The sequence below is a fragment of the Varanus komodoensis genome, unplaced genomic scaffold, assembly GCF_004798865.1.
Source record: "Varanus komodoensis strain SLA01 unplaced genomic scaffold, ASM479886v1 scaffold50, whole genome shotgun sequence".
NCBI lineage: Eukaryota > Metazoa > Chordata > Lepidosauria > Squamata > Varanidae > Varanus > Varanus komodoensis.
Genome location: NW_025336088.1, coordinates 3288740 through 3313939, shown reverse-complemented (window position 1 = coordinate 3313939; position 25200 = coordinate 3288740). Strand labels below are relative to the sequence as shown.

The 25200-nt window shown below is 45.7% G+C and overlaps 1 protein-coding gene across 5 annotated transcripts in view; it reads right to left on the bottom strand.

Annotated features, from left to right (window-relative positions):
• GRB7 (growth factor receptor bound protein 7) overlaps positions 1–25200 on the bottom strand; it is a 71905-nt gene that overhangs the window by 15645 nt on the left and 31060 nt on the right. For 4 of the 5 annotated variants that reach the window (XM_044447172.1, XM_044447176.1, XM_044447174.1 and 1 more), the window contains 4 exons: positions 9720–9915; positions 7330–7471; positions 1329–1485; positions 191–312 (listed from right to left, as the gene is read on the bottom strand). In XM_044447172.1, the coding sequence (XP_044303107.1) occupies positions 191–312; positions 1329–1485; positions 7330–7471; positions 9720–9915 (617 nt within the window). Of the gene's footprint in view, positions 1–190; positions 313–1328; positions 1486–7329; positions 7472–9719; positions 9916–20138; positions 20334–25200 lie in introns of those variants that run through there. The other variant, XM_044447171.1, reaches the window with a different exon arrangement.

Sequence of the window (25200 nt, the reverse complement as noted above, 5' to 3'; positions counted from 1 at the left end):
TTCTTAACCCAAGTGGTTAAAGACAAGAGAAACCCATAAATTCTGGGATATAAAATGCCTGTCATTATCTTAACACGTTAACTGATGTGAAATCTGCCATCTCTCTAAGATGGAGAATCAGGACGCTTCCCCATGAAATTAGGCAAAATGACTGGCCTCTCCTTTTAGTTTTATGGTCCATTCCACTTACCGGTGAGTTCTTGAACAGCACATACTTGGCATAGTTCTTCCGGAAGACAAACCTGCTGTCACCACCCACAGGCCATGTGGCCTGAACCTCCACCACGGATTCATGGTCCTCCAGGCTCCGGTCTGGGGAAATGAGAACCAGGAAGCGGAGTTCATAAGGCAGCTCCAGTCTATCCTGCTCTGAGCTACATCTGAGGATGGCTATTAGAGGAGACCTCAGACTGCCAGCTGTCCTGCTTGCAAGGTTCTCAGTCATCTGGGTGGCCGCTTTTAGGCCAAAGTCTCTGAGGTGAGTCAACTCGTGCCTGGCCCACGCCAGTTATGCTTCTAAGTGGTGGTTCACGTGGCTGAGTGTGCCTCAATGCAAAATGAATTATCTGCACACAGGAAATGGGTACTTCAGGGAAAAACATTTAATCCTAGCCTTCTCCCTGGTGCACCCATTCTTTTGGGTGGATCTGGAAAAGACCCAGTTGTGTGAACCTGCAAGGAGTCTGAAGCAGCACAGGCCAGCACAGGTTTGCAACCTACGTGAGATCTAGGGACTTGAAAATTGAAAGCTGGGTTAGATGGAGCTTTGTCAAGTTGACATAGGAAGAAGGCAAATTTTGTATCTACAAGATAGCTCTGGAAATGGCTCCTCGCTATTATCTCAGCAACAGAAATTATGGGAAGGAGAAGCAACATTTCATTTAATTACTCAGTTTGGTATATGCCAGGGTGGTCAAAATGAAGCTCAGGAGCTGCATGCAGCTCTTTATTTTGTGGCCTGCTGCTCGCCAACCACAGCTGCCTGCAGCCACCACCCACGGGCACCTGCTTGCGGCTCTCAAACATCTGACATTTACCAAATGTGGCTCTTCCATTGAGCAAGTCTGTCCACCCCTGGTATATACCTTGCCCTGTCTGATAGGCTCAGAGTGAGTAACAATCTGTTTAGGCTTCCTCTTCCTGGGTTGTTCTGCCTTGCTTAAGTCAGAAGTTTGAGTTAGAGAAACTACAGAATCCTTAGTAACTCTGCGATTATGCTGTTCAACATGACACTATGTACAGTGCATGCGCACGCACACACTCTGTCCCTCCAGAGATGCATCACCTCCTCAGTGTGCTCTTGTCCGATCCCTCTATCCCCACCTCACCTAGAGCCAAGTGCTGGTAGACTTCTACCAGGGACCAGCAATCATCATGCAAGGCATGGGTCTTCTCCACCAGCATCTCACAGACATGGCGAGCCGTGGTTCCTGCCGTGACTTCCAGTGAGCGGCAAGTTCCATCTTCGCTGTAGACCTTCACCACCTGGGGAAGAGGAAGTGAGCACAGAGCTGGAGAGGAGCTCAGGTGCCTGCTGAGACGCGTGCCTCGGGTACCTTGCTGCATCAAACCCACATTTCCAACAGTGGCCAGTTGACAGGGCTAGTGGCCATCCTCCATTCACTGAATCCCCTGTTAAAACAGTCTAAGCTACTGGCCACCATTGTATCTTGCAGCAGCACATGCGGTTTATTTGTAAAGTTCAGAACCCTAAAGACAGGCCCTGTACCCCACAAAAGAGGCCACTTTTTCCTGATCATCACGATTTCAACAGTCAGCTAAAGATGCTCTCCTGGTGGTGCCTTCCACATGGCAACATCATACAAAGGCTTGCCTTGGTCCTGAATGCATTGCTAGCGTTGTTTGTTTTCACAGCTCAAAACCCTAAGGATGGGGCCTGTCCCTCACCGTTAAGGATCACCTTCTCTTCTGACCCACATGATCTCAACAGTCAGCCTCTTGGTGGCACCTTCCATGTGACAACTCACAGGAAGGCCTGGTGGGGGCAACAAATCTGGTCAGCATCTGAGACAGTGCACCCTGTAACCGCTTTCTGTATCCTGGTGCCCTTCACATGTGGCCATGATCAGTTGGGTTGATGGGAGTTGTAGTACAGAGGGCAGCAGGTTGTAGGGCTTGCCCCAGAACTTCGCAATGCCCAGAGGTTCTGTGCCAGGTGCTCAGCTGGGGTAGGGTGCGTGTCTGCAGCAGATTAAAGCTGGAAATGGTGGCAATAACAATACTGGTATCTCCTGTTCGGCCCTACACAGGCTCCTTAGAATGGCAAAATACAACTACCCAGGCATTTCACACGTGCACCAGTTGACCACTAAGGCCTGGGTACACGTGCAGCAGGATGAGGCCACAGAAAACAGGCCTTTGGCACCTGCTAGTGGGACACGCATGATGGCAGAGTCCATTTTGGAGAGAACGTGCCTCTGCATACAAGAGGCTGCTGCGGAAACAAGGAAGGAAGGCGGCTGCTGCTGCTGCTGCTGCTTTTAAGGTTTGTGAAGCATCTGGTTGGCTGCTTCCAGAAACAGGATGGATTGATGAATTGATTGCATCTGCATCCTGCCTTTTGTCCTACAAGGAATGCAATGCGCCTCCCCGTTCTGCACTCAGAACAACAGCCTTGTGAGGTAGGCTAGGCTGAGTGTCTGCAACTGGCCCAAAGTCACCCGGTGAGTTTCCTGGCTGAGGGAGGATCTGCACTTGAATCACCCAAATCCTGGTCCAGCACCCTCACCCCGTGCCATGATGGTGAGTAAGATGGACACTTGGTCGGATGATCCAGCAGTTGTCTCATGTTCTTAGGTGGAAGATCTCTGCTTTCGAGGGATGGAGGGAAGTGGCTTGTGGGCTTTTAAAACATGCAGATAACTAAACCCTAAGCCAGCTCATTATATCACTGCATATACCACTCTGAGGGATGGTGAGAGCAAATGGGCACACTTAGGGTAAACTGTGGGAAAGCGATTAGTCTTTAAAACTGAATGCTTTTCCCACTCCCTGACCAGCACCAGTCACCTGGCTCAAGTCCCGGGAGAGGGATTAGAGTGTCCCACCCTGAAGCAGTAGCAGCACCCCTCCAAAGAGGAAAGGTGGGGGACATTTGCCTGTATTCGGCACATAGACATTTTAATGGTAATCTCAGGCTGGGCTGCCAAGAAATCCAGAAACTGGCCAAGAATACTGAGAGTCTCAAAATGCCAAACAGCCAGATAGGGTTTTCAGAGGCCAAACCTATATTCATCCCCTGATGCCTCCCCTGAAGACTGCAAGATTGGGATTAGTAACCTCTCCCGCTCCAGAATCTAAACCTTTGTGCCTTCCACAATTCATCTGCTAGAAATTAATATTGTTTGGTCGGTTAATATCTTTTAAAGAGAGCCGATGACGGTTATGGATTTCGGGTTGTGAGTTTTCTGGCCCCCATCTCTTGCAACAGGCTGCATTCAGAAAATGAATGAAGGGCTGCTGGGGTGTGCTCCCAGATAAGATATGGGAAAGGGTGTCTAATACTCAGAGTATGTGTGCATTTGTCCATCTCGGGGAGCAGAGGTGGAGTTTAGTGATAACAAGAGGGAAACAAAGAAATATGCATTGGCAGAGCATGTAACTGCTACAAACTAACCAGGCACAGCCCCTCAATCTACAATATGGGGACAATTATCTTGGCCTAACTTACAAGGTTATAAGGATTGCAGATAGGGGGTATGAAACACTTTGAACACTCAAAATCTTCTGCTGCTATATTATAATATTTTGTGCAAATGATATCTGAAAACTTATTTATTGAGTTTTTCAGAATCAAACATTAGCCCCCGCTTTTCTCCCCTTATTTATTTTATATTTTTATTTATTTTTAAAACTTATATTCAGCTCTTTAATGGCCAATTTCGTTCCCTTTCCCTTGTTGTTTAAACCTTTTAATACAATTTAATTATTTTCCATAATCATTGAGCATATTTTGCAGCGTTCCCAATGTGCTTTAAGCACTAGCTGGGAGGGAGCATGCGAGAACCTTTTCTAGTGCTGATGTTGCCTCCATCGTTATAACCACCATCATTAATGTTAGTATCTAGAAGATCTACCCCATCTGGTGAAAAGTCGCTCGGACCCAAACCCCTGAAAGTTTCTCTCCACAGCTACAGCAAAAAAAAAAGGTGTGTGGAGGGGGGGTCATATGTAATAACAGTGCTGCAGACATTCATAGTAGGTGGTTCAACATGTAAGCACCCTTTACCCAAACAACTGGCAGCTGCAGAAAATAATTTTTGTCATACTGTAAGCAAGATTATATCATAACGGCCATTAAAATTAAGGTTGGGGCTTTCACCAAGGTTTCTGTTTAGCATATTAGCTAAATAACTCTCTTTGATCTCACTGGAACCTATGAGCTTGTACAAACGGGTATTGATGACTGGTAGCTGCTAGATAACCACATCCAGCTTTGGGTTAGGAAGCAGCAGCCTTAGAAGATTTCGTGCTTTCAGGAAGGTAGTGCTGCATCAAAGGCAAACAAATTAAAAAAAACAACAACTCATTTTTAGAGCTGCTCAATGGCACATTTATGCACCTGTGCCTTTAGCAGCACCTTGATTAGCAGAAATCCACAGGTGAAGAGTTTCACTGCATGGAAGTAAGACAATCCTCACCTGCTAATGTCTGCAGATTGAGCTTATGCTCAATGTAGAGCTATGGGGCTAGCTGGAGAGATGCATGCTTCAATATGGGGAAGAGCATCAGAGAGGGAGAAGGGTTCAGTTCCACTCTCTGAGGAGCACCTTTTCCTTTAAAAAGGACAGCCCACTTTACACGTCAACAGGGCAGACCCATGCACAAGCAAACATGGCTGTCCCTCATGTCTACTTTAGCTCTCTATGTTCGGGAATAAAGATCTAAGCAGTGAGAAAAACACACTTTATGGACAATAGAGAAATGTCTGTTTTGAATGTATGCTCCTGAAAGATTACATTTGGCCTGCAGCTTCTCGTTGGACACAGATCGTCCAAACAATGTTATCCTACAAATCAGCCTACTGCAGTGCACTGGATATTTCAAAAGGGTGCATTTAAATGTGACCTGGAAACTTTGGTTGGTTCAGAATTCTGCTCTGAAGATCTTGATGGAAACTGTCACAAGGGAACATGTCAGCCTGTTCTTCAAGAACTGCACTGGCCACTGGGCCATTTCTGAACATAATTTAATGTGCTGGACTGAACTTTAAAACCCTAGATGGTTTGGGACCCAGGTGTCTTAAGCATTACCCCCTCCCATATGTGCCTATGAGTACTGGGGTCATTGTCTGAGGATTTCTCTTGGGTGCCTCTGCTTTCTGAGGTGAAGTAGGTGGCTACTAAGGAAAGGGCCTTTTCAGTGGTAGCACCCTGCTTGTGGAACCCTCCCCAGAAAGGAATATTTAGGGATAATCTTCTATCCTTTCAGCCACAAAACTTTATTATTTCCTCAGGCCTTGTACACGGTAATCATATGTGCATCTATTCAGAAGTAATTCCCATTGGTGCTTGCTCATAGGTAAATGCTATCTTAATCTTTTCTTTGCTCTTACAAATATTTTTTTTCATTTCAGTTTACTGTTTCAGTGTGATCTGATGTGTTTATTATATTGTTGTTTCCTGTGAGCTGCTAAGAGCTACTATTGATTTGAATAATAAAATGCATACATAAACATGAATAAAATTAAAATTCAAGATAAACCACCAGATAACAAGGAAGTAGCTTGCTCATATGTTTTGCACTTAATCCTCCTATCAGCAATTTTGTGTACCAAACACCAGATGAGCATCTTTGCATTCTTCTACCATATACTGAAAAGTGTGGGTTAAAAATCATCTGTTTCAACTTTGATAGGAAACCATGTGAGACATCAAGTGGAGTGAAACCCTTCCAAGGCAGCTGAACACCTCCTGACCCATGATTACAGGCTCCCAGCAGAGGCATGCTGGCTAGCCAAACAAAACCTGGCAGCCCTGACAACAGTCCCCATGGGGACAGGCCTTGTCCTGTCAAGCCCGGTGAGCTGCGAGTCTTAAACTGTAATTCTCACCATGGACAGATGGTTCTTCTGTCTGTAGCCTGCAAGAGGGAGGAGCAATAGGTAGCACTACAGCATCATGTACCTGGGTGCAATGGATATAAAACTCCTTGTCTTAGGCTTCAAGATATTGAAGCCGAAGGAGAGGATACTACCATCCTAAGGAAACCTCTCTCTGCCCCCAGCACAGCACCATCTTCTCTGCAGAATGGGAAGAAGAGATTGTGTCCCCTCTACTGCAGCTCCTTCCTCCTGCTCCATAAAAAATGGAGTGAGGAAAAGGAGCTGGAACTGGGAGGATCATGGCAGGGGAAAACTGCTGTACCTCTTGAAGGTGTCTCAGCACTGGCTCTTGTGTTGACCTAGCCCTGCCCTAATGATCTGTAATGGGAGCCCATGACTGAGTTCAAAAAACATGACAGTCCACATTCCAACAGCAGCCCATGTTTCAATGACAACCCACACCTAACCCTTGAGTGGATGCTATTGTGTTGTCTTGATTTCAGTCTGTGGTTGGGTTCACATGCTGTACAGTAAGCCACAGGAGGTTCTAAGCCAGGTTTCTCTCAGAATGGCTTCTTGTGGTGTCTGAACCCAGCCGAGATAACAAACCATGGTGTACAACCCACAGTCCACAACCCAACAACAAACCATGGTTCCTCTTCATGGGTTGTTCATGGCTAACAATCCAAGACATGTTAGCCCAGCTGGATTCAGAAAACACAATGATCGTCATTTTATCAACATTTCAACACAACCTATGCATATAAGTTATCATGTTGTCTGATCTCAACCAATGGCATTAAGCAATACTGGACAGTCAACCGCCATTAAATCTTATTGAGCAGGGTCAATGAAGCAAGTCTCACTTTGCTGGGTTTTGCCTCTCAAAGCAATCTGTTTCCCCCTTTTTATTGTGCACCACTCCAGAATCGGTTAGATGTCTTGCAAATAAATAAATAACCTTTGTGTTTAGCCTGTATGCTAAAGGGAATCATGGAGGGGAGGCATGTGTGGAAGAGAGGGCTCTCTACACTGCCTCTAATGGGCAAGCCTTTCTACCATTCCTCTCCAGTGTTTACACTCCGGCTGAGGAGTCAGAAAGACCCTCTGCCCATGCTCAGAGGCCCTCCCTGTGATTCATGTACTCCGCCTTGATCCCAATGCTGCGAAGAATTACACCCAGAATTTAGTGCCATGAAGACACCATGTCAAATTGATCCCTGGCCCAGTCTCCCTCCAGCCCCAACGCAAATTGACACACTTACATGAGAGCCACCTTCTCGCTGTGAGCCTGGACCCAGTGAACTGCTGCTGAGGATGGGTGAGTTGGAGGGGCTGCAGAGCTCTGGGAAAGGATTTGGGATAGATGGCAAAGATAAGGCACGTGGCTCTCCCACCACCATTTTTCTAAAGGAAAAAAAAAGAACATTGGACGGATTAGCGTAAAGACTTTGGGTTCTCTATCATTGGAAATAGTGTTTCTGGATTAGCAAGTAAAGCTGATCAACCAAGTGAGAAAATAGGTAACCTTTATCTAGAGTAGTGTTCCAGGCTGTGGGGCTTTTAAATGTTTTAAAATATATTCTTTCTCCCGGTTATCCAAATCTGACAATTTGAATAAAGTATTCAGATTTCAATAAATTCCCATGATTTATTCAGGTTTTGATAGCTATGGGATTATCCCCTGTAGGGAACCAAATCCCTACCCTTAACTACCAAACATCTTATTTAGATAAAACTGTACATTTCGAGAACTAAAACTTGGCCATTAAAAATTGTTTCAGGTTCACCTAGGGAAATGAACTTTAAAACACACCAAAAAATTAGAAGTATCTCTAGATTCTGAGATTTCAGCAGGTATCACTCACACACTTTTCAGCTTATCACTATAGTCAGTAGGGACTAGAAACGTCAAAAAATTAGGAAAGCAAGTTTCCTCAAGAAGCTGAATTTTGTAGCCATAATCAGATTTTGTACCTCTTCTGTACTTCCCCAGAGTCACAGCATACACGCAGCCTTATCCGCAGTCAAATACACGGACAGGTATTTATTTCAGCACGTACATTCCAAGCTTTTAGCCCCCTGCATGAGTTCTCTGTTTGCTGGCAATGGGCCTGAGTCACATTCAACAGTCACTGGACCCAATAATCCCCGTTGCACCATATTTGGCCATTGTGCTGGCCCCCAGGGCAGGTGAGAAAGCTAATAATTAATCCCCAAACCCTTCACCTTTTCCCTCCCAATGTATTTACATGCAGCAGGTGGCCTCAAAGCTGTCTGGCACATCTCGGCATAAGAGTGATGGGGCACAAAGTCTACCATGTGAACAGCGCTACGGAGGAGCTGTGACTGAGGCAAGGCTTTGAGGTTTATCTTCGACAGGAAGGAGCTGGGAGTAGCTCCTCTTTGGCTCCATGGGATCTTGCATTGACGTGCTGGTAGATTCAGTTCTTCGCTGCAGCAATGAAATGTCACCAGGTACCTTCAAGCCAGGAGCAGGTGGGTCTCTGACCTTTTTGAGCTCATGGGCCCATTTGACTCTTGGAAATACTCTTCTGGGCTCCACCAAAAGTTGCTGCAATGGGAGATGTGGCAAGGCAGAGGTGGGGGCTGAGCTTCAACAGTCTAAACTACTTATTCGAACCCACAGGGAAACCCAGTTCCCCAAAATCAAACTCTTTTCCCCTCTCTTCCTCAGCTGAATCAATTGCATATCTTTGTATATCTCACCCTGGGTCACCACACAGACACCCCCATACCTACTAACAGGCAAGGGCCTCACATGCACGCTTCAAACACACCCCCACACACTTGCCCTTTCTTCTTTCCCTCCAAAATCCTCTCCCTAGGTAATCTCTAACACAGACAGGCAGACGGCTCCTCTAACCCCCCTCCCACTCCCCAGCCTCTGGCTTTCCATTTTCTCCTCAAATCCCTTCCTGCAAGCTTCACTAACTATTTGCAAATTTCCCTTTTACTACCTTCCTTTTTTTCCTTGGTGGCTGGGCACACAAAAACGGAATGTGTCGGTTTGCAGCCCCCAGCCTTCTTCATTTCCCACCAAAGGAAATTAACCCAAATCTTCACCCAGTGACTCTGAGTTCTGCTTGAACCTAGGTCTGGGGCCTATTTTCATCGTATTAAACTGATGGCTGGCTGCTCATTCAAGCACTGCTATCCTATGACAGAGAGTGATTCCCTGCTCCATGGTGACCTCACAGATGACTCAGCAATGTCACTGTGAGTAGAAATGGGGCTCCACTTCCCACATTATGCAGCTGAAGCACAGAAGGCAGCTTGCAAGTCACCCTGGTGTAAACCACCCCTCAAACCATGGTGAGTTTCTATCAAGGGAAGGGTGAGGTCTCCAGGCTCCCGTCCCTCCGTCTTCCAGACACAGGTCCTGTGGTTCCTCAGTAATAAAGCAAACGCACTGAACACAGCCCCAGCACACTCTTGCTCCAGGGCTGAGCACTGGCTCAAATTAAGCCAGGTGTTCTGCACGTGTTCCAAGATATACTGTTTTGCCTAGCCCTGGCACAGGGAACAGGTTCCAGGCTCCAATGAAGTGATACTTGCTCTCATTTCCAGCACAGACAATCTCTGGAGGTGATGGTTGGAGCTTCCCACAATGTTTCCTTCCATCCCCACATACCTATTGGCTTGGATGAACAGGGGCTGAGAGCGCTTGACAACGTCACCCTGGGTCAGAATCTTGCCCTGTTCACCATTGCTGAGAGGGACACCGTTAGAAAGCATCCTCGTGTGATCGGAGGCCAGGTCGTCCTCATAAGCATTATCCAAGGTGCTGTTGATGTTGTTCTGGAGAGTTCCCAGGTCCATGTCATTATCTGCAATACAGAAGAGAAGAGTGACTCGGCTGATTTTCCCTTTATCTCCCTTGCTCAACCTGTTCGATGAAACTATGGAGAGAGGCTGCAAAATGAGAACCTTCCTCTCTGCATAATGTTCAGGCCTGTCAAGATACCCCAAGGCTTCTGCATGTCATTTTATCAACACCTTCCCTTCCTTGAGTTGCTCTCACTTTCAGCTGCCTCGCTTAGCCTTAGTGGCATGTCATAGTCATTGTAGTTTGGTGTTATCTGCTGACTGGATGCATTCAAGCCAGAGCACTGGCCCTTGAAATTCCCTGCAGCTTTGCTTCGGGGTGCTGCTTCGGCAATGCACAGCTTTGCTATGGGTTATACAGGTATGGTTACACTTTGGAGTCTTGAATCAATAGCTGTCTTTCTTGGGAGCTCTTGGAGGCTTGCAGAGCTGAAACGTGAACCAGCTTTTTCATACCTGCTACTCTGGAATGTGTTCCCTGCTATTGAGTAACTCCAGCGGAAGGTCAGTACCTGTCAAGTCTGACTTAGCATCCCAGCTGGAATAAGATGGTGCTTCTGTAGGTCCCTCAGGATGTCTCCGTGCACACGTGCCACCTGTCAAGCGGTACACTGCCCGTCCTACTCACAACACCCTTGAATGGCGATCTGGTAATAGGCTGCTTGAAACGACACATTGCCATCTCTCCTCATGAATACATTTATCCAAGGAGGCCACCTCAGAAAGCAGGCAGTTCAGCTACAGCGGCTTCCAGGTGCTGGGCAGCGGGCGCTTCCTCTTCTCGCTGCAACAGTGGCCCATCACCTTCACGGCCATTGCTGCTGCCCACCCAGAGCGCTGCTGGGCAGGAGAACGAGCAGGCAGAATTTGGGAAGCAGCAGCTGTAGCCACCCACTCTGCATCTGCCCTGTCTTTCCGAGCAGCAGCGAGGAGTGGCTGGCAGATCTATCCTTCTCCCACTCCCAAAAGAAGCTGGCAGCAAGGACTGTGTAGCACCAACACCACTGACCGATGGGGGTGTGAACCAGTGGTGCGGGCTGCCATCAGCAAGAGCCTCCACTCAGGCACTGGGGACACAGGTGGTGCCCACCTGGGGCCAATCCCTGCTGTGTTGATACCTGCTGCTGCTGGAGTAAATTTACTCCAGTGAAAGTGGGAAAGCATCACTTCCCATTAGGTGCAACCACACTGCAAGCTACAAAGAGGCATACGCTACAGAAAAAGGGGAAAGACTTATTCCCTGCCCACTGGTACAGTGTCCAACATTCCACTCATTAAAAAGAAAATAAATTTGGATGCTAAAATTAAAAAAAAACAATTAAATGAGTAAGGATGAAATCCTAGGCATGTTTAGTCAGGGGGGAAAAGTCCTACAACTCCCAAAGAATTGCTAGATGTTTTGTAGCTTAAATATGCACAGGACTGCACCCTAAATAAAATTCATCAGAAAACAGCAGAATGAATTAAACATTTATTTATGCTTGCGTAACACCACACATTAAATGGTAGTTCTCCTCCCCAAGCAGGGCTTAATGTGCTCCTGAAAAGTATAAAGGTTTAAACTATGGCGCATGTCCAGAGAAAATTACCTTCCCAAGGCTAATCAGTCTTGCAGCAACATAGTAAACGGAGTTATAGGCCAAATTACCACCCAACCATTTCACAAAGATTGCAATTAGTTACAGGTCTGATTGCTTGTGGCAAAGCAAATTTGCCTCCAGGCAACCTTGGAGTCCCCCTGGCCAGAAGGAAGGAGCTTGTTCTCCCTTCTAAAAAGGGAGAAAAAAAGCAGGGTCAGCTTCAGAACACTGTGTTGTCCAGGGCTGGGCTATGCGAAGAACACCCAGTTTATCCCACTGAAACACTGATGGAGGTTAGAACCCCAGATCTTTTGCGTTGCGTAAGACCTGAGAATGGGATGAGACGGCTAAAGGCAAGCCAAGTTAAGAATGAATGCCAAGACCATGCTATGCCTTAGTTCTGAAGGCACTGTCCTCGGACCTCTCCTGTGAGCTGGTCAGCCTTATCTAGCTGGCCACATCACAGAACCACTGGGCCTTTAAGCCTAACAGTGACCCACTGAGAGTTTGGCAGGTGCCCTCATCTGCACAGGCCTCCTCTTTCTCCCTTCCACACCAAGGGGCCGTCCATAGGCTGGAAGAGAAAAATGAGGCTTCCGTCCAGTCTTCATGCACCATGGAGGCTAAGCATGAGGGTCTCAAGGTGCAAAAGGAGAGGCGCCCCTCTTGATGGCAAAGCAGACTGCAAATTCCTCAAAACAGAGGGACCTTTCTTTTTGCCTGTATTTCTCTTGAAAGCACAATGCACCCTGAGGCTGCCAAGTAAATACACAACACATAGAAACATTGAAACAGAGCAAGTCAGAAGGGGCCTCCTGGGCCATCTAGTCTGACCCCCAGCTCCAGCCGGCTCCGCTCACGACATGCTCACCATGTGCATGTCGAACACGATTTGTTGTGCTATGTTATGTTACATGGCTGAGGGGGAGAACAGGAAGGACTCAGGAGGGAGAACGTCACCTTGAAACATAGAACTGTAGTATACAATCGTACAGTTGGAAGGGGCCTAGAAGGCCACTGGATCCAACCTCTTGCTCAGTGCAGGACTGAAGACTCCAATCCATATTCTAACCAGGCCTAATCCCACTTAGCTTCCAAGAGTTGGCAGGATCAGGCACTTCAAACCTAGTTATACCACTATGCTTCAACTCAAGCACCTCTAGAAACCTGTTTGTACCACCTGCACAGTCCATCCAATGGATGCCAGTGTCAAATAAATTAACCCTGTTTCTGAAAGGAAAACAGGTAGTGTAGGGGTCAAAAGTTTAAAGGCAGGACATCCAGATTTAAATGACTGAGCAGCATTTAACCTCTATGATAATCAATGCCCCTTCCAAGAAGTTTTAGCCTTCATTATTAAAATATCATTCTGTTGATATATGAAAAAACAGCGCAGATGATAACATACATTTCCTGAGATGGTGCCTGACAGTTTTTGCTGGTACTTATAAGCTCTGCAGTGGCCTTAATAGTGTCTTCCAATGTTGTTCCTTGTAACCCTCCAAAACCTGGACGATGGGCATCCAACTGAGCTCTTCTCCTGCCCTGCAAAAACATAGATTGCCTGTTGTGGCCATCTGTGCCAGTTGTGGCCATCTCACAAGATGGAGGGACTGAGGCATTGCCAGAATTGCCAGCTGAGGCATTGCCTTTCATCTTGATGGAGCCTCACCCCTCCCCACCTGTCCCCTAGAACCCCTTCCCCAAGCAAGCTCCAAAGCTGTACTTGCACCAACTGATCCAAAGTTAGCATCCCAGTTCTAACTTCTGAACAAATTTCTAAAAAATGCAGCTAGACATTGGATCCACCCTCTGGCCATCCAGACCATTGTGCCTGAAATAATCAATCTAACAGGTTTAGTCTGTAATCTTACACATACTTGGACATGTATGTAATGGGGCTTTTTTTTAACAGTCATGTATAAGTTTGTCCACTTCATGGATTGCTGTCTTTCCGTGGCGAAGGGGCTTATGTAGTGCAATGAAGCTATGAGCTATGCCATGAAGGGACACCCAAGACGGTCAGGTCATAGCACAGAGCTCTGACAAAAGGTGATCCACTGGAAAAGGAAATGGCAACCCACTCCAGTATCCTTGCCATGAAAACCCCATGAACAGTATCATAAAGATAAAAGATATGACACCGTAAGATGAGCCCCTCAGGTAGGAAGGTGTCCAATATGCTACTGGGGAAGGGCAGAGGGCTAGTACTAGTAGTGCCAGAAAGAATGAAGTGACTGGGTCAAAGCCGAAAGGACACTCAGTTGTGGATGTGTCTGGTGGTGAAAGGAAAGTCCGATGATGTAAAGAACATTATTGCATAGGAACCTGGAATGTAAGATCTATGAATCAAGGTAAGCTGGACGTGGTCAAACATGAGATGACAAGACTTAACATCAACATCTTGGGAATCAGCTAACTAAAATGGACAGGAATGAGTAAATTTAATTCAGATGACCATCAGGTATACTACTGCAGGCAAGAATCCCTCAGAAGAAATGGAGTAGCCTTCATAGTCAATAAAAGAGTAGGAAAAGCAGTACCGGGATACAATCTCCAAAATGACAGAATGATCACAGTTCAAATCCAAGGCAAACCATTCAACATCACAGTAAACCAAGTCTATGCTCCAACCACTGGTGCTGAAGAGGCTGAAGGCCTACAACACCTTCTAGAAATAACACCAAAAAATGATGTCCTTATCATCATGGGGGATTGGAATGCTAAAGTAGGAAGCCAAAAGATAACCAGAATAACAGGCAAGTTTAGCCTTGGAGTACAAAATGAAGCAGGGCAAAGGCTGGCAGAATTCCGTCAAGAGAACATCCTGGTCATAGCAAACACTCTTCCAATAACCCAAGAGACTACTCTACACATGGACCTCACCAGATGGTGAACACAGAAATCAGACTGACTATGTGCTCTGCAGCCAAAGATGGAGAAGCTATATCTCATTAAACTTATTTTTCTTTATATGCCCTTTTCTCACTTTGATATCACAAGTTAATGTATCATTAATAGCTATATTCCAAACTTCTCTATACCAATCACACAATTAATAACCATATTTCACTTTCCAGTTCCTAACTATTATTAATCTCTCAGCAGTTATTCAATCTGTTATTCTTTATTTTTCCAACTTCATTGTTTCTTATCAAATTTTGAAAGTAATGTGATCTCAGAGCATATTTCAATATTTAAACTTAGTATTTTACTACTCTCTTTAAAAACCTCTTTCCAGAACTTCATTATGTATTCACATTCCCACCACATATGAAAATATGTACCACTCCACAGCTACATCTCCAACATAAATTGGAATATTTGCTATCTGTACAATTCAGCTTCACCAGGGTTAGGAACCACTTCCATGCAATTTTATAAAAATTTGTCCTTTGTTCTTACCAACATACATTTTAATATCTTCTGCTCCTAGATATTTTCCCAGTCTTCATTGCTAATGTTCTTCCTCAGATCTGTTTCCCATGTTGATCTTCTAACATAATTTTTTCTTACTATCCCTTTCATCTGCATACCATCTTGTTTTTCCTTTTCTATAATTGTATCTTCAGATTTGGTGCAGGCTCTGCATCTACCTCTTTTCTTTAACAGATCTCTGCACTGGTAATCAGCAACACGTTGCAAGTTTACTATACATGGGACTGGGAAATTGCATGCAAAACGGGTTTTAAAATAAATGCATGAACACACACTGAAAACAGATGCCATTTGTGTATGAACCAACTGTAGAAAATAAGACTCAGGGGGTAAGCAAGCCTAGAGACAGAGATAAGCTCAAGCACAATTAAACTTTGAACCTTATGCCCAGTTTATAGACATCTATATGTGTGGTAATTACTTTTGTGATGACTTAATCAGCCTCACTTTTGCCAAGATGATGCCACCTTTCATTTTCCAGAATATTCTTTGCACGCGTCTCCCCCACCTCCCAGTAAGAGACCTTTAGTGCAGTTAGCACGTATAACACCAGGCTCACGGTCACATTTCTGCCTTATCACCAGTTTCTTCTCTGACTTGAGCCCAGATGGGTTTTCAAATGCTCAGCATTAATAAAATTTACAGATCCAGTGCTAGAATTTGCTTAACTGCCGGTAATTTCCTTATCAGAACTGAGCAAGGTGACTCAGGGTTTCTGTCTGGGTCAAAGCAGTAAGAATGCCAAAGGTGTTCAGGCAATGTGGAAAGAAACGGTACCAGAAACCCATGCTTCAAATATGCCTTTTACTGTAAGGTGTCAGTCATATCTAGACCCCATTAGCAATACCATAGCAAGCCTTAATAAAAAAATCTGTGCCAAAAACAGATCAACTACCTAGTCTGTATAAAATTTGAACTTTCTGGACATCAGCATGACTGAAATTGAATCATGTCTGCTATTTAGGGAGGCTTACAAATAGTGATGCTGCACGTTGAAATCCTGCTCCCAAGGACTGGAAGATCCCTCAGAGTTCGAGATTCCATCAGGCATCACCCAGACTGTTTCAAAGCTTATTTCAACTAGAAGGACTAGAAAGAGTTTTAAGAAAAGATATTGAATTCTGAGCCAACCCCCAGATTCACTGGAGGCACTCTGTGAATACAGGATTATCAAGAACCTCACAGGTACTGGCAACAAAAGTTTGGGAGACCATCTACTCACACATATCAATGCAAGTCATTTGTGGCACTTAAAGGGAATTTTAAAACAAAACAAAACAACATCCTCTGTCTTTTACAAGGAAATGGTCCTGTGTGGATTCCCAGGAGCAATTCTTACTTATTACAGACAAACAGGGGACTGCCCAAGCCTTTTTCATAAAAGGACAATAAACAAACTTGCCAAGCATTGACACTCGCCAGTCTCCTCTTCCTGCTCCCAGTTTTGAGAAGGCCTCCCTGACTTTCTCCAAGACCTCAAAACCCTTCCTCATATTCACAAGTTTTTGACCAGCATGGGATGAAGGGAAGTCTCCCAATGCTCAAAAGAATAGACAAGACTATGGGGGGATGGGGAATGGTGGAGATGTAATTCTGTTAGATTCCTCCTCCCCAATCAGCAGTTTAAAGTGGAGTGTTCACTTTCATTCTGAGAGCTGTATCACAGTTTTCCTACCTCAGTGGGTAAGAACTAGCCTTCTTTGGAGACTTTGTTGTAGTACATGCTGCACATGAATAATGTGCTAATGGAGCTTTCTTCAATTTGGAGCCTTCCAGGTATACAGCTTTTAACTCACATCAGCACCAACCAGCATGGGCAATGGTCAAGAATCCTGAAAGTCTAGCCCAAAGCATCTGGAGGGCACTAGGTTGAAGAAGTCTCCTCTCCTGGCTCTGAAGAAAATGCAAGAGATTCTGGGTAAACAGGGTTTGTGCACTAGAAAGGTTTGGGTGACACAATTCTCACCAGACAGATGTCTGCAATTAGAGGAGGAGATCATGGTGCAAAATTGGAACCAACACACAAAACAATTACATTTTCGTATTTATATCCTTCCACATTCTCAAGGCTTGAAATAGCTCAGAAAAACAAAAGGCCACTGCAACCTAAAAGGTGTGTGTATAAAGCATCAGCAAAAGGACTTGAGTTAATTCAATTATATTTCCCTGTTTTCACGCACAACCCCATGCATGAAAGTCCAACCAAAAGTAGGTTAATTTCCCAAGGTTTTCGGAGAAGGGATTGGACTCTGACTCAGATGAATCTGCAGAAGGAGGGTGTCACCAAATTGGGACACTGCCATCAAAAACACCTCTCTTCCTACTCTTACTATGAGTCTCTGGCTGGCACATATGTAGGACTTAGGAGGTCCAGGTTCTAGTCCCACTCAGGATACCTAAAGGAATGCCTTTTTCCCTATTTGTCCTCCCGCCCCCTGAGATTGGCAACAGAAGCCCTCCTCCGGGAACCCTCTGTGAAAGATATTAGGAGCCACACTACCTGGAGGAGGGCCTTCTCTGTGGTGGCACTGCGACTATGGAATGCACTCCCCAGAGAGGTCCGCCTGGTGCCGTCATTATATGTTTTTCGGCACCAGGTTAAGACCTTTTTATTTAATCAATATTTTAATAAGTGTTAATATTGAATTGTATTATTGTATTTTATTAATTGCAGCCAGAGTGGGCCGTCAATTTATTTATGATGTTAGCCATCCAGAGACATTAGTAATTGGATGGCATACAAATTTTATAGACAGACAGACAGACAGACAGACAGATAGATAGAAAGGCCACTGGGTGACTTTGAGCCAGTCACTGCCTGTTAGCCTAACCTACCTCACAGGGCTGTTGTGAGGATAAAATGGAGAGGAGGTACCTAAGCCACCTTGGGTTCCTTGCAAATGGAGTCGGGATATAAATGTAATAACCATAATAAGAATAAGATTAAGAATGAGACATGTAGGAGGAGCAACTTCTAAAGTATGTCAGGTTTTATACATTATAATCTGCATATTGGATTGTCGATATGCTTGTGTCAGAGCACAGGAATAATGGCGACTGCTACAGGGACATGTGCTTTGGCTTGCAGGCAAGCCTGTCCCAAACGGAAACCTTCACCATAGCCTTTCTCTGGCTTGTCCAGCACTTGTTTTCTACCAGAAGGTAGTTATTATCACCAGTCATTTTTTGCTCACAGGCGCCAAGACTGCCTTGCATTCAATTATGGTGGGACTAGACCAGCCAGGAATGAATCAACAACTCACAACGCCGGTTTGACCCAGCTTATCCAAAATCACACGCCTGCATTTTCACAAGAGGAGTTGCAGTGAAGAATGCCTAAGAAATGAACGTGCCTCTAGACTTCCTTTACCACTGATCTCCTGGCATCAACCAACCTTTTCTCTAGTAGGATGCAGAAGTGAGGCTGGACGCACGCCATTCGCTGCTTTCTCTCCATCAAAACAAAGCCGTGACTCAGACTGTGGGCCAGTGAGTCAGACTGAACACCCCACCCTTTCCTCCTGGGTCAAGCACATGTGAGCCTTCTCATACCTTCACTCTTTTTCTTCCCAGGCTCCTTGGGCACTTTTCCCTTTTGTGGTTTGTAGGGGCTGCTGAGGAATTATGATGCTATTTCTCAAGGGTGCCCAATACCTGTACATACCTTTGCTTCATTCTCTGACTGGCCACAGCAACAGATGCCTCTTGTAATTCACCTATTGGGCCTAGAAAACACCTGCCCCACAATGCAGTTCACCAAAGCAGCCTGTAAAATGGCCAATCCTTCTCAATCTCTGTTTATTCATCTCTCAATCATTCCCGATTCTTCTCTTGATGACTGTGTGAATGGTCACAAGTGAAAACATATTTGTGATGAATAATCTATGAAGGCCAATTCAGACATGCATTTGATCCTTACAGCTGATGTGATATGGTCCAAAATGCCTTCAATGGAGTGAGCATTACTTTGGACATTATGTGCTGAGTGAGTGTTGAATCTGCATATGTGTTGAATCAACATACTGGGTCCCTTCTCTGGATATGTCCAACGCTTAGCTTCCTGAAGTGAGCGGCAAAATGGGAGGATGAGCAGCGAGTTGGACTCTTGACAGAAGAGTCAATCAAATGCTTCCCCACTCAGGGCTCATCAGAAATTCACAGCTTGCAGGTTGGCCCCTGGTGGTGTGGTCCAGATGAGGTCCACTGGAAGTCATGCCCCACTGGTTCAGAAGGTTGACTTTTAGGATGTTTCTACCTGGTGACCTGATTCTCTATCTGCAAAATCCTACTGACCTACCTACCATTCTGTGCAGGACATGCAGTGAAATAATGAATGCATTGTGTGTAAAACATGTTATTAAGGGTAGCAGAAAAAAAGCAATACCATGCCTTAGTGAGAAAGAAAAAAAAGTTGACATAATGAAGACAAAGAGTGATTCAGGAGTAGACTGTCACATGGGAAAACAAAAATGGGCTTGGGATGTCTTTCTCACAACTCCAGATATCACATGCTGCCGTTTTACTTCCCAGCGATCGTCCAGTCTCTAAGTGATAGAAGTCAGTATCTCCAAAGCATGTTCTGAGTCAAGTCAGTCTTCTCTAATTATTCCAAGGTTATTCAAACATCACAGCCTCAAGAAGTGATGCCAGTTTAGCTCCAATTTGCATAATTTAGTCTGCTTCTGCTAGTAGTTTTGTAGCACACTGAAACTCCAATTCATTGCTCCTGCTCAGCCATACTTTCTTTATCTTATGGGATTTCAGTGGATGCTGCCAACATATGCAGAGCTCACTGGGCACCCGTAACAACTCAACAACTGCTTTTTAAAGAAAGAAAGCAATGAGGACAGACAAGGGGAAGGCAACGAAAGCTGCAGTTCTCAAAAGGCCTAATTTTATGCCTCAGACTCTAATATTTAAACAAATGGTATACAAAAGAGGGCTGCCATATGGAGTCTTGCAACCCAAGATGCTGCATTTTGCCGGGAAGGATAAGCCCTGCAGAAAGAGCAAGAGAGGAAAGGAAAAGAGCAAGAAAGAAAAGAGTAAGAGAGAGTGAGGGAAGAAGAAAAGACTGATGAGATTTTAAAATCAGTTTGAGATAAAGGAGGTTCCGGGTCTGAAGTTTGCAAATGACAGCAAAATAACATATACACAGCAGGTGAAACAAATGCACAACCCTTTCTCACTCTTGCCACACAACTCACCACACACGCGGTCAATACACCCCAAAGCCGGTACGCCTCCACACTTCCGGTCAAACCAGTTCTGCATCAAGATCTCCCAGGCAGGATGCGTGAATGGCCCCTCCCTGGTAAACACCTCATCGGCTTGGTATTTGGGGCAGTGCAAGGCAGCCTGGCTCATTCTGGATACCAGGAGACCCGATCTGCAGAACTTGGAGAGCGTGTGTGGTAGGGGAGGAAAGGTGTGGGGGAGGAGACGGCTGCTGGCAAGCCAACAAGGAAATTGCTACACCAGGCTTGAAGGCTGGCCTGCTCCACACAAACACTCTACAGCAACAGAAAACAGCAGGTGACACAACTAATGACCAGGCCTGGCCCCATCCTGTAATTGCCACTTCTACTTAGATTAACTTTCCCCATCAGCTTTTTGCACCTTCTCACACAAACAAGTACAAGCAGTTGCTACAAGCTCCCTTCTCCACTTCACAAAGCAAAAGCTCAACCTCTCTATGGTCAACTTGCTGTAGCCCAAAGCTGTTACAGACATTCAGAGCAAAGAGCATCTCAGGTCATGGAGTCCAAACCTCTGCCTTAAAGGAGGACAGGACTATCGGCCGTGTTATTTCCGTGTCAGACCAACTCAACACAGAGATCTTGTTCACATGACACGACAGCCTGTCATGAGCAAATAGCAATGGCTGGTTGTTGTGCCCACTGAACTTAGACTGCTTCCTGCAAGGTCCCTTCCTTTCACTTTGAAAGGCCTGTTTAAACAGAGCCAAGGCAAGCCAATAGAAGTTCACAATCACAGTAGAAATGGGGAGGATCCTGCTGTGGGGTCCCCAGAATACCCAGGCGAGGAGCAAACAATCCACAGTAAGCCTGATTGTCTGCTGAGGACACCATGGGCTGTTCACAAACCAACCAAGCCACTGTGGCTCCTTTTCAGGATGGGTTGTTGTGACATGCAAATACAAGCATTACATTGCAGCTTCATCAGAAGAAGGCATTCACTCAGATCCGTGCAGTGCAAGTGCAGCTCAATGGACATGGTCTCCCATATTTTCTACCTAAGAGCAAGGGAACTTTGTTGGAACGTCTGCCTCCTGCCACTCCATTTCATTCAAACTGCTCGTCATTTCCCCCTTGGCTATTGAGCCATCGAAAGTAACACAGCAACCATCTTGGTATCCATCTCTGGTGCAGTACAAGTTCAGTCCAGTGAATGCAAAGGGCCTATTATCTCTGCAGAATGAACACACATGCATGGACTCCCTGCTATACTGGCTCTCCTATATTTTACCAAAAACCTTAAGGCATGCACCCATCAGGTAACTCCGTGTGAATGAGTCACTGGAACTCAGCAATTTCACACAAAAGCAAAACAACAACATTGTGCTAAATACCAACTTCCTTCCAATTTGTTCTCATCCCAACAAATAGCTCAGTCCCTGCCTTGTAGCTCAGGGATCATCACCCCCATTTGGGTGTATCCTCTCCATCCGTTTTGCTTTAGGCACTAAATTATACAAGGAGGCAGCTATGTAAATCAGGCTGGGAGGAGAATAGTCCCAGGCTTCAGTCAACATGGTCCATAGATGCCTGGCCCTCTCCCTGGAGCAGGAGTGAGCAGTGTGAGTGCCACAAACACATTTGCCTGGCTTTTCTCTTTGGCTCAGTGCCTTTCAGGAGGCTTTTTCATGGCTGAGCAAGTTTCCTAGCAGTTTCAAGGTCATACCAGAAACAGCTGCGAAGGGGGACCAGTGGGGATCAGCTCTTCCATTGTCCTTTATCCAGGACAGTCCTTGTTGTTCGTACCTATCGATGCTAAACCTCTGTTCCGATTCTGGCAGAATGCCTTGTAACATTGGGTTAGTGGACCAAACCACACATGACATGGAGAATGTATAAAGGTTGCCAAACAGCCCATTAGTAATCTGAAAAGCCATTTTTTGCGATTGATTGCAAAGGAAAGAGGGCACTTTAACTCCGTCCCCAGTGAGAATTGTCACCCTAAGCAAACTTCTCCCTTCCATCCTCACAGCCTCCTAGAATGTCAAAAGCAATAACGCAGTTACTCTTTGAGGATTTTTCCTACTTTGTCTGAGCTGGCTGCCTTCTCACAGCCCCACACCTCCCAGTGTTCATTTTGCATCAAAGAAGCCGCCTTTGGGAGTGCCGAGCCAGGTGTCCCGTGCCCTTTAGCATGCACGTGCTTGATTCCTTTGGCCCATATGTGTAGGTGTGAGCAGAAGAGAGACCAGAACAGAGAGTGGTTTTGTTGCAGGAGGTTAAGAATCTCCACACTGGCTCCTTGCCCTGGTTTATGAGGCAGAGAAGTTCAAGAGCTCTTGGTTTTGTGCTAACAAAACAAACCCTGCTGAAAGGGAGAAGAGATAAGGCCAGGTGGGAAGCTGGTAGGGTGAGGGCCAGGCACCTTCAGTGTTGGGGATGGGCCACACCAATCTAAACGAGAGAGGAGGAAACTATCCTTCAAGGTTGTGGCCTTGGTTTGGGACAGGCAAACTGCCTTGCAAGCACCACTGCTCCCTGCATGCGCCCCGTCAGCAACTATTTCCAGCAGAGACACCCCTTGCATGGAAGGAAGGCTGCCACCGTTCAGCACTGGCTCCATCCACAGTTGCACTAACCAACAGAAGGGCTCTTTTATGTATCCTCCCATCTCAAGGGGTAAACGCCGCCAGAGGCCCTCGCCGAGCCCTCCCACGCTGCTTTATGGTACAGTTTCAACACTCCATTTGTTAACTTCCTCCCCACCTGCCCTTGTCTGAACGGTTGTCAGTTTCAGCCTTATGCTCCCATGTAAATACTGCTCAGCTTGTCAGATGAGGACAAGGGACAATTGTAACTCAGTTGTCATTTTAGTTTTTAAAGTAACCTACCAGATCAAATTTCACATTTGGAATCTGGAGGTAACAGGAGGCAACCCATATTTGCTCAGCCTCAGTGCCTCCTCCATTCACAAAAGGGGGCTAATATTGGCCTTCCTTACATGGTTGTTGTAAAGTTTACCAAGATGAGGATGAGGATGTTTATCCCAAGACAATCTTATTGGCATCCCCTCCAGCTGTTAAATGCTACTTCACATTGGGTTACCAAGAAAGATTTTTTCCCAAGGTCAGAGTGGCAGGAAACTTTGGGCTGTTGGGTGTGTGAGTTTAATGTCTTGCCCTCCAGCAGGTGGCTTGGCTCACTGGCTCAGGTCATCTGGAGAAAAATGCCCTCTCTCTGCTTGGGGAACCCCATGAGAAGGATGTGGAGGAAAGGGCTATGGCTCAATGGCAGAGCACAGGCATTACATGGAAAAGGGCTTGTATGTAATCCCCTGCATCTTCAGATAAAAGGATTTCAGTCTGCAATTCTCCAGGAAAGGACCTTGTTGAGATCGGGAAGACCTGCTGCCAATTAAAACAGGCGATGTTGAATGAAATAGCCCTGGAGTCTGACTTTGACTTAGTCTGAAGCAGCCCCTGAAGCCAGCAAGGAGCCAATATTGTTATTGTTGTGAGTCGCCCCGAGGCTTCGGCGAATGGGGCGGCATAGAAGCTTCCTAAATAAATAAATAAATAAATAAATATTCTTTCAGTTTCATATCTGGATTACACACACTCATTGCTCAGTCAGTCTACTTCAGTGATGTGTTCACTTCCTTGTTCAACAGCACATGTGAGCAGCTTCCCAAATGGTGCGCAGTGAAGGAGAGCAGGAAAGTACAAGCTGGGAGAGCCAGACCTGATTGAAAGACTCCCTTTCATTCCCCCCGCACTCCCAATTCTAGGGTATAAAAAATGCGGCTAGTTTCCCTTGAAACAGTGCCTAACCAACTGGAAGTGGCCACTGATAGTAAGCTGATGATTCTTTGTAAGCTCACATAGTGTACGTTATTCAGATAGTGAGCTATTTTCTTCCTTTCCTTAATAAATCTTTAAAAAAATCTGGATCCTAGCACTGAATGGGCATTTCAAGGCCCTGTGTCCCACCTGCCTGCCAGAAAGCTCCTGCCCCTGCTACAGCCTGGTTTAGACTGGGCTCTGCCTGCAGGTAAGAGGACTGTTTGCTTCAAGTTTCTTCCCTTCTCTCAGGTAATAAAGCCAAATGACTGGAGGTGTTCACTCATCCCAAATTTAGGTTCAGCTGAGTAAGTGGTGGCACCTGCCAGGTCACGCTAACCAGACTGGGAGGCGAGGTGATGCTACCTTTCTTCCGTTTTGGCAGGTCTTCTCTTCTCTCCCTTTCCCATTGGTTTCAATGGGAGAGAAAATGCCTACACTCACTGCAGGCTGGCATAGGCAAGCAGCCCATCCTGGAGCCTCTTGGGGGAATGACAGGGCCATGGATTCAGAAGATCCAAGATTGTTTCAATCTGTGTGTCAGGGCCTACTGGTAGCAGAAACACCCTTCATGGTGGGTGGTCTTGCTCAAGAGAGCTCTTCTCTTCTGCTTCGTTCTGACCTCTCTAGCCAAGGAATCGAAGGATTAGAATTGCTCTGGAAATCACTTTGCACATATTCACTCACTAGAATGGCTTTTGTTTCCAGTGGTTGGCTGTCAAGGACTTTGAGTTCCTGAACAAGAAATGGTTCAGCAAAGGGTAAGTATCAGGAATAATAGGGGGTGGAAGGTTGCCTTGACTTGGTATGACTTGGGAACAGAGTAGGAATGGAGAGAACAGCAGCCAGGAGATGGGGAAGGGGACATTCTGAAGGTGCCAAACTCCAGGTCATCAAATCAAACCAATCCTGGCACTTGCGGAATATAAATAAGCCTGGCAATATCCCCCAGTAGCTAATGGGTGCTGTTTGCTCCAGAAAAAGGTACAAAGGGTACAAACTTTTGTGGACCATCCCATTACTGAACTCTCAGGATGGTTTAACAATACAAAATGTTATTTTTTTGAAACACAACATCCTAAAATTTAACAAATAATAAAGCCCCAATTAAAATAGTCAGGTCTTAAAACATTGGGAAAGTAAAAAGGATTTGGTCTGGCACCAAAAAGAACAAAGTGATGGCGCCAGGAGAACCTGGAGATCCACCAGCAGATCAAGGTGGAAAGTAGAGT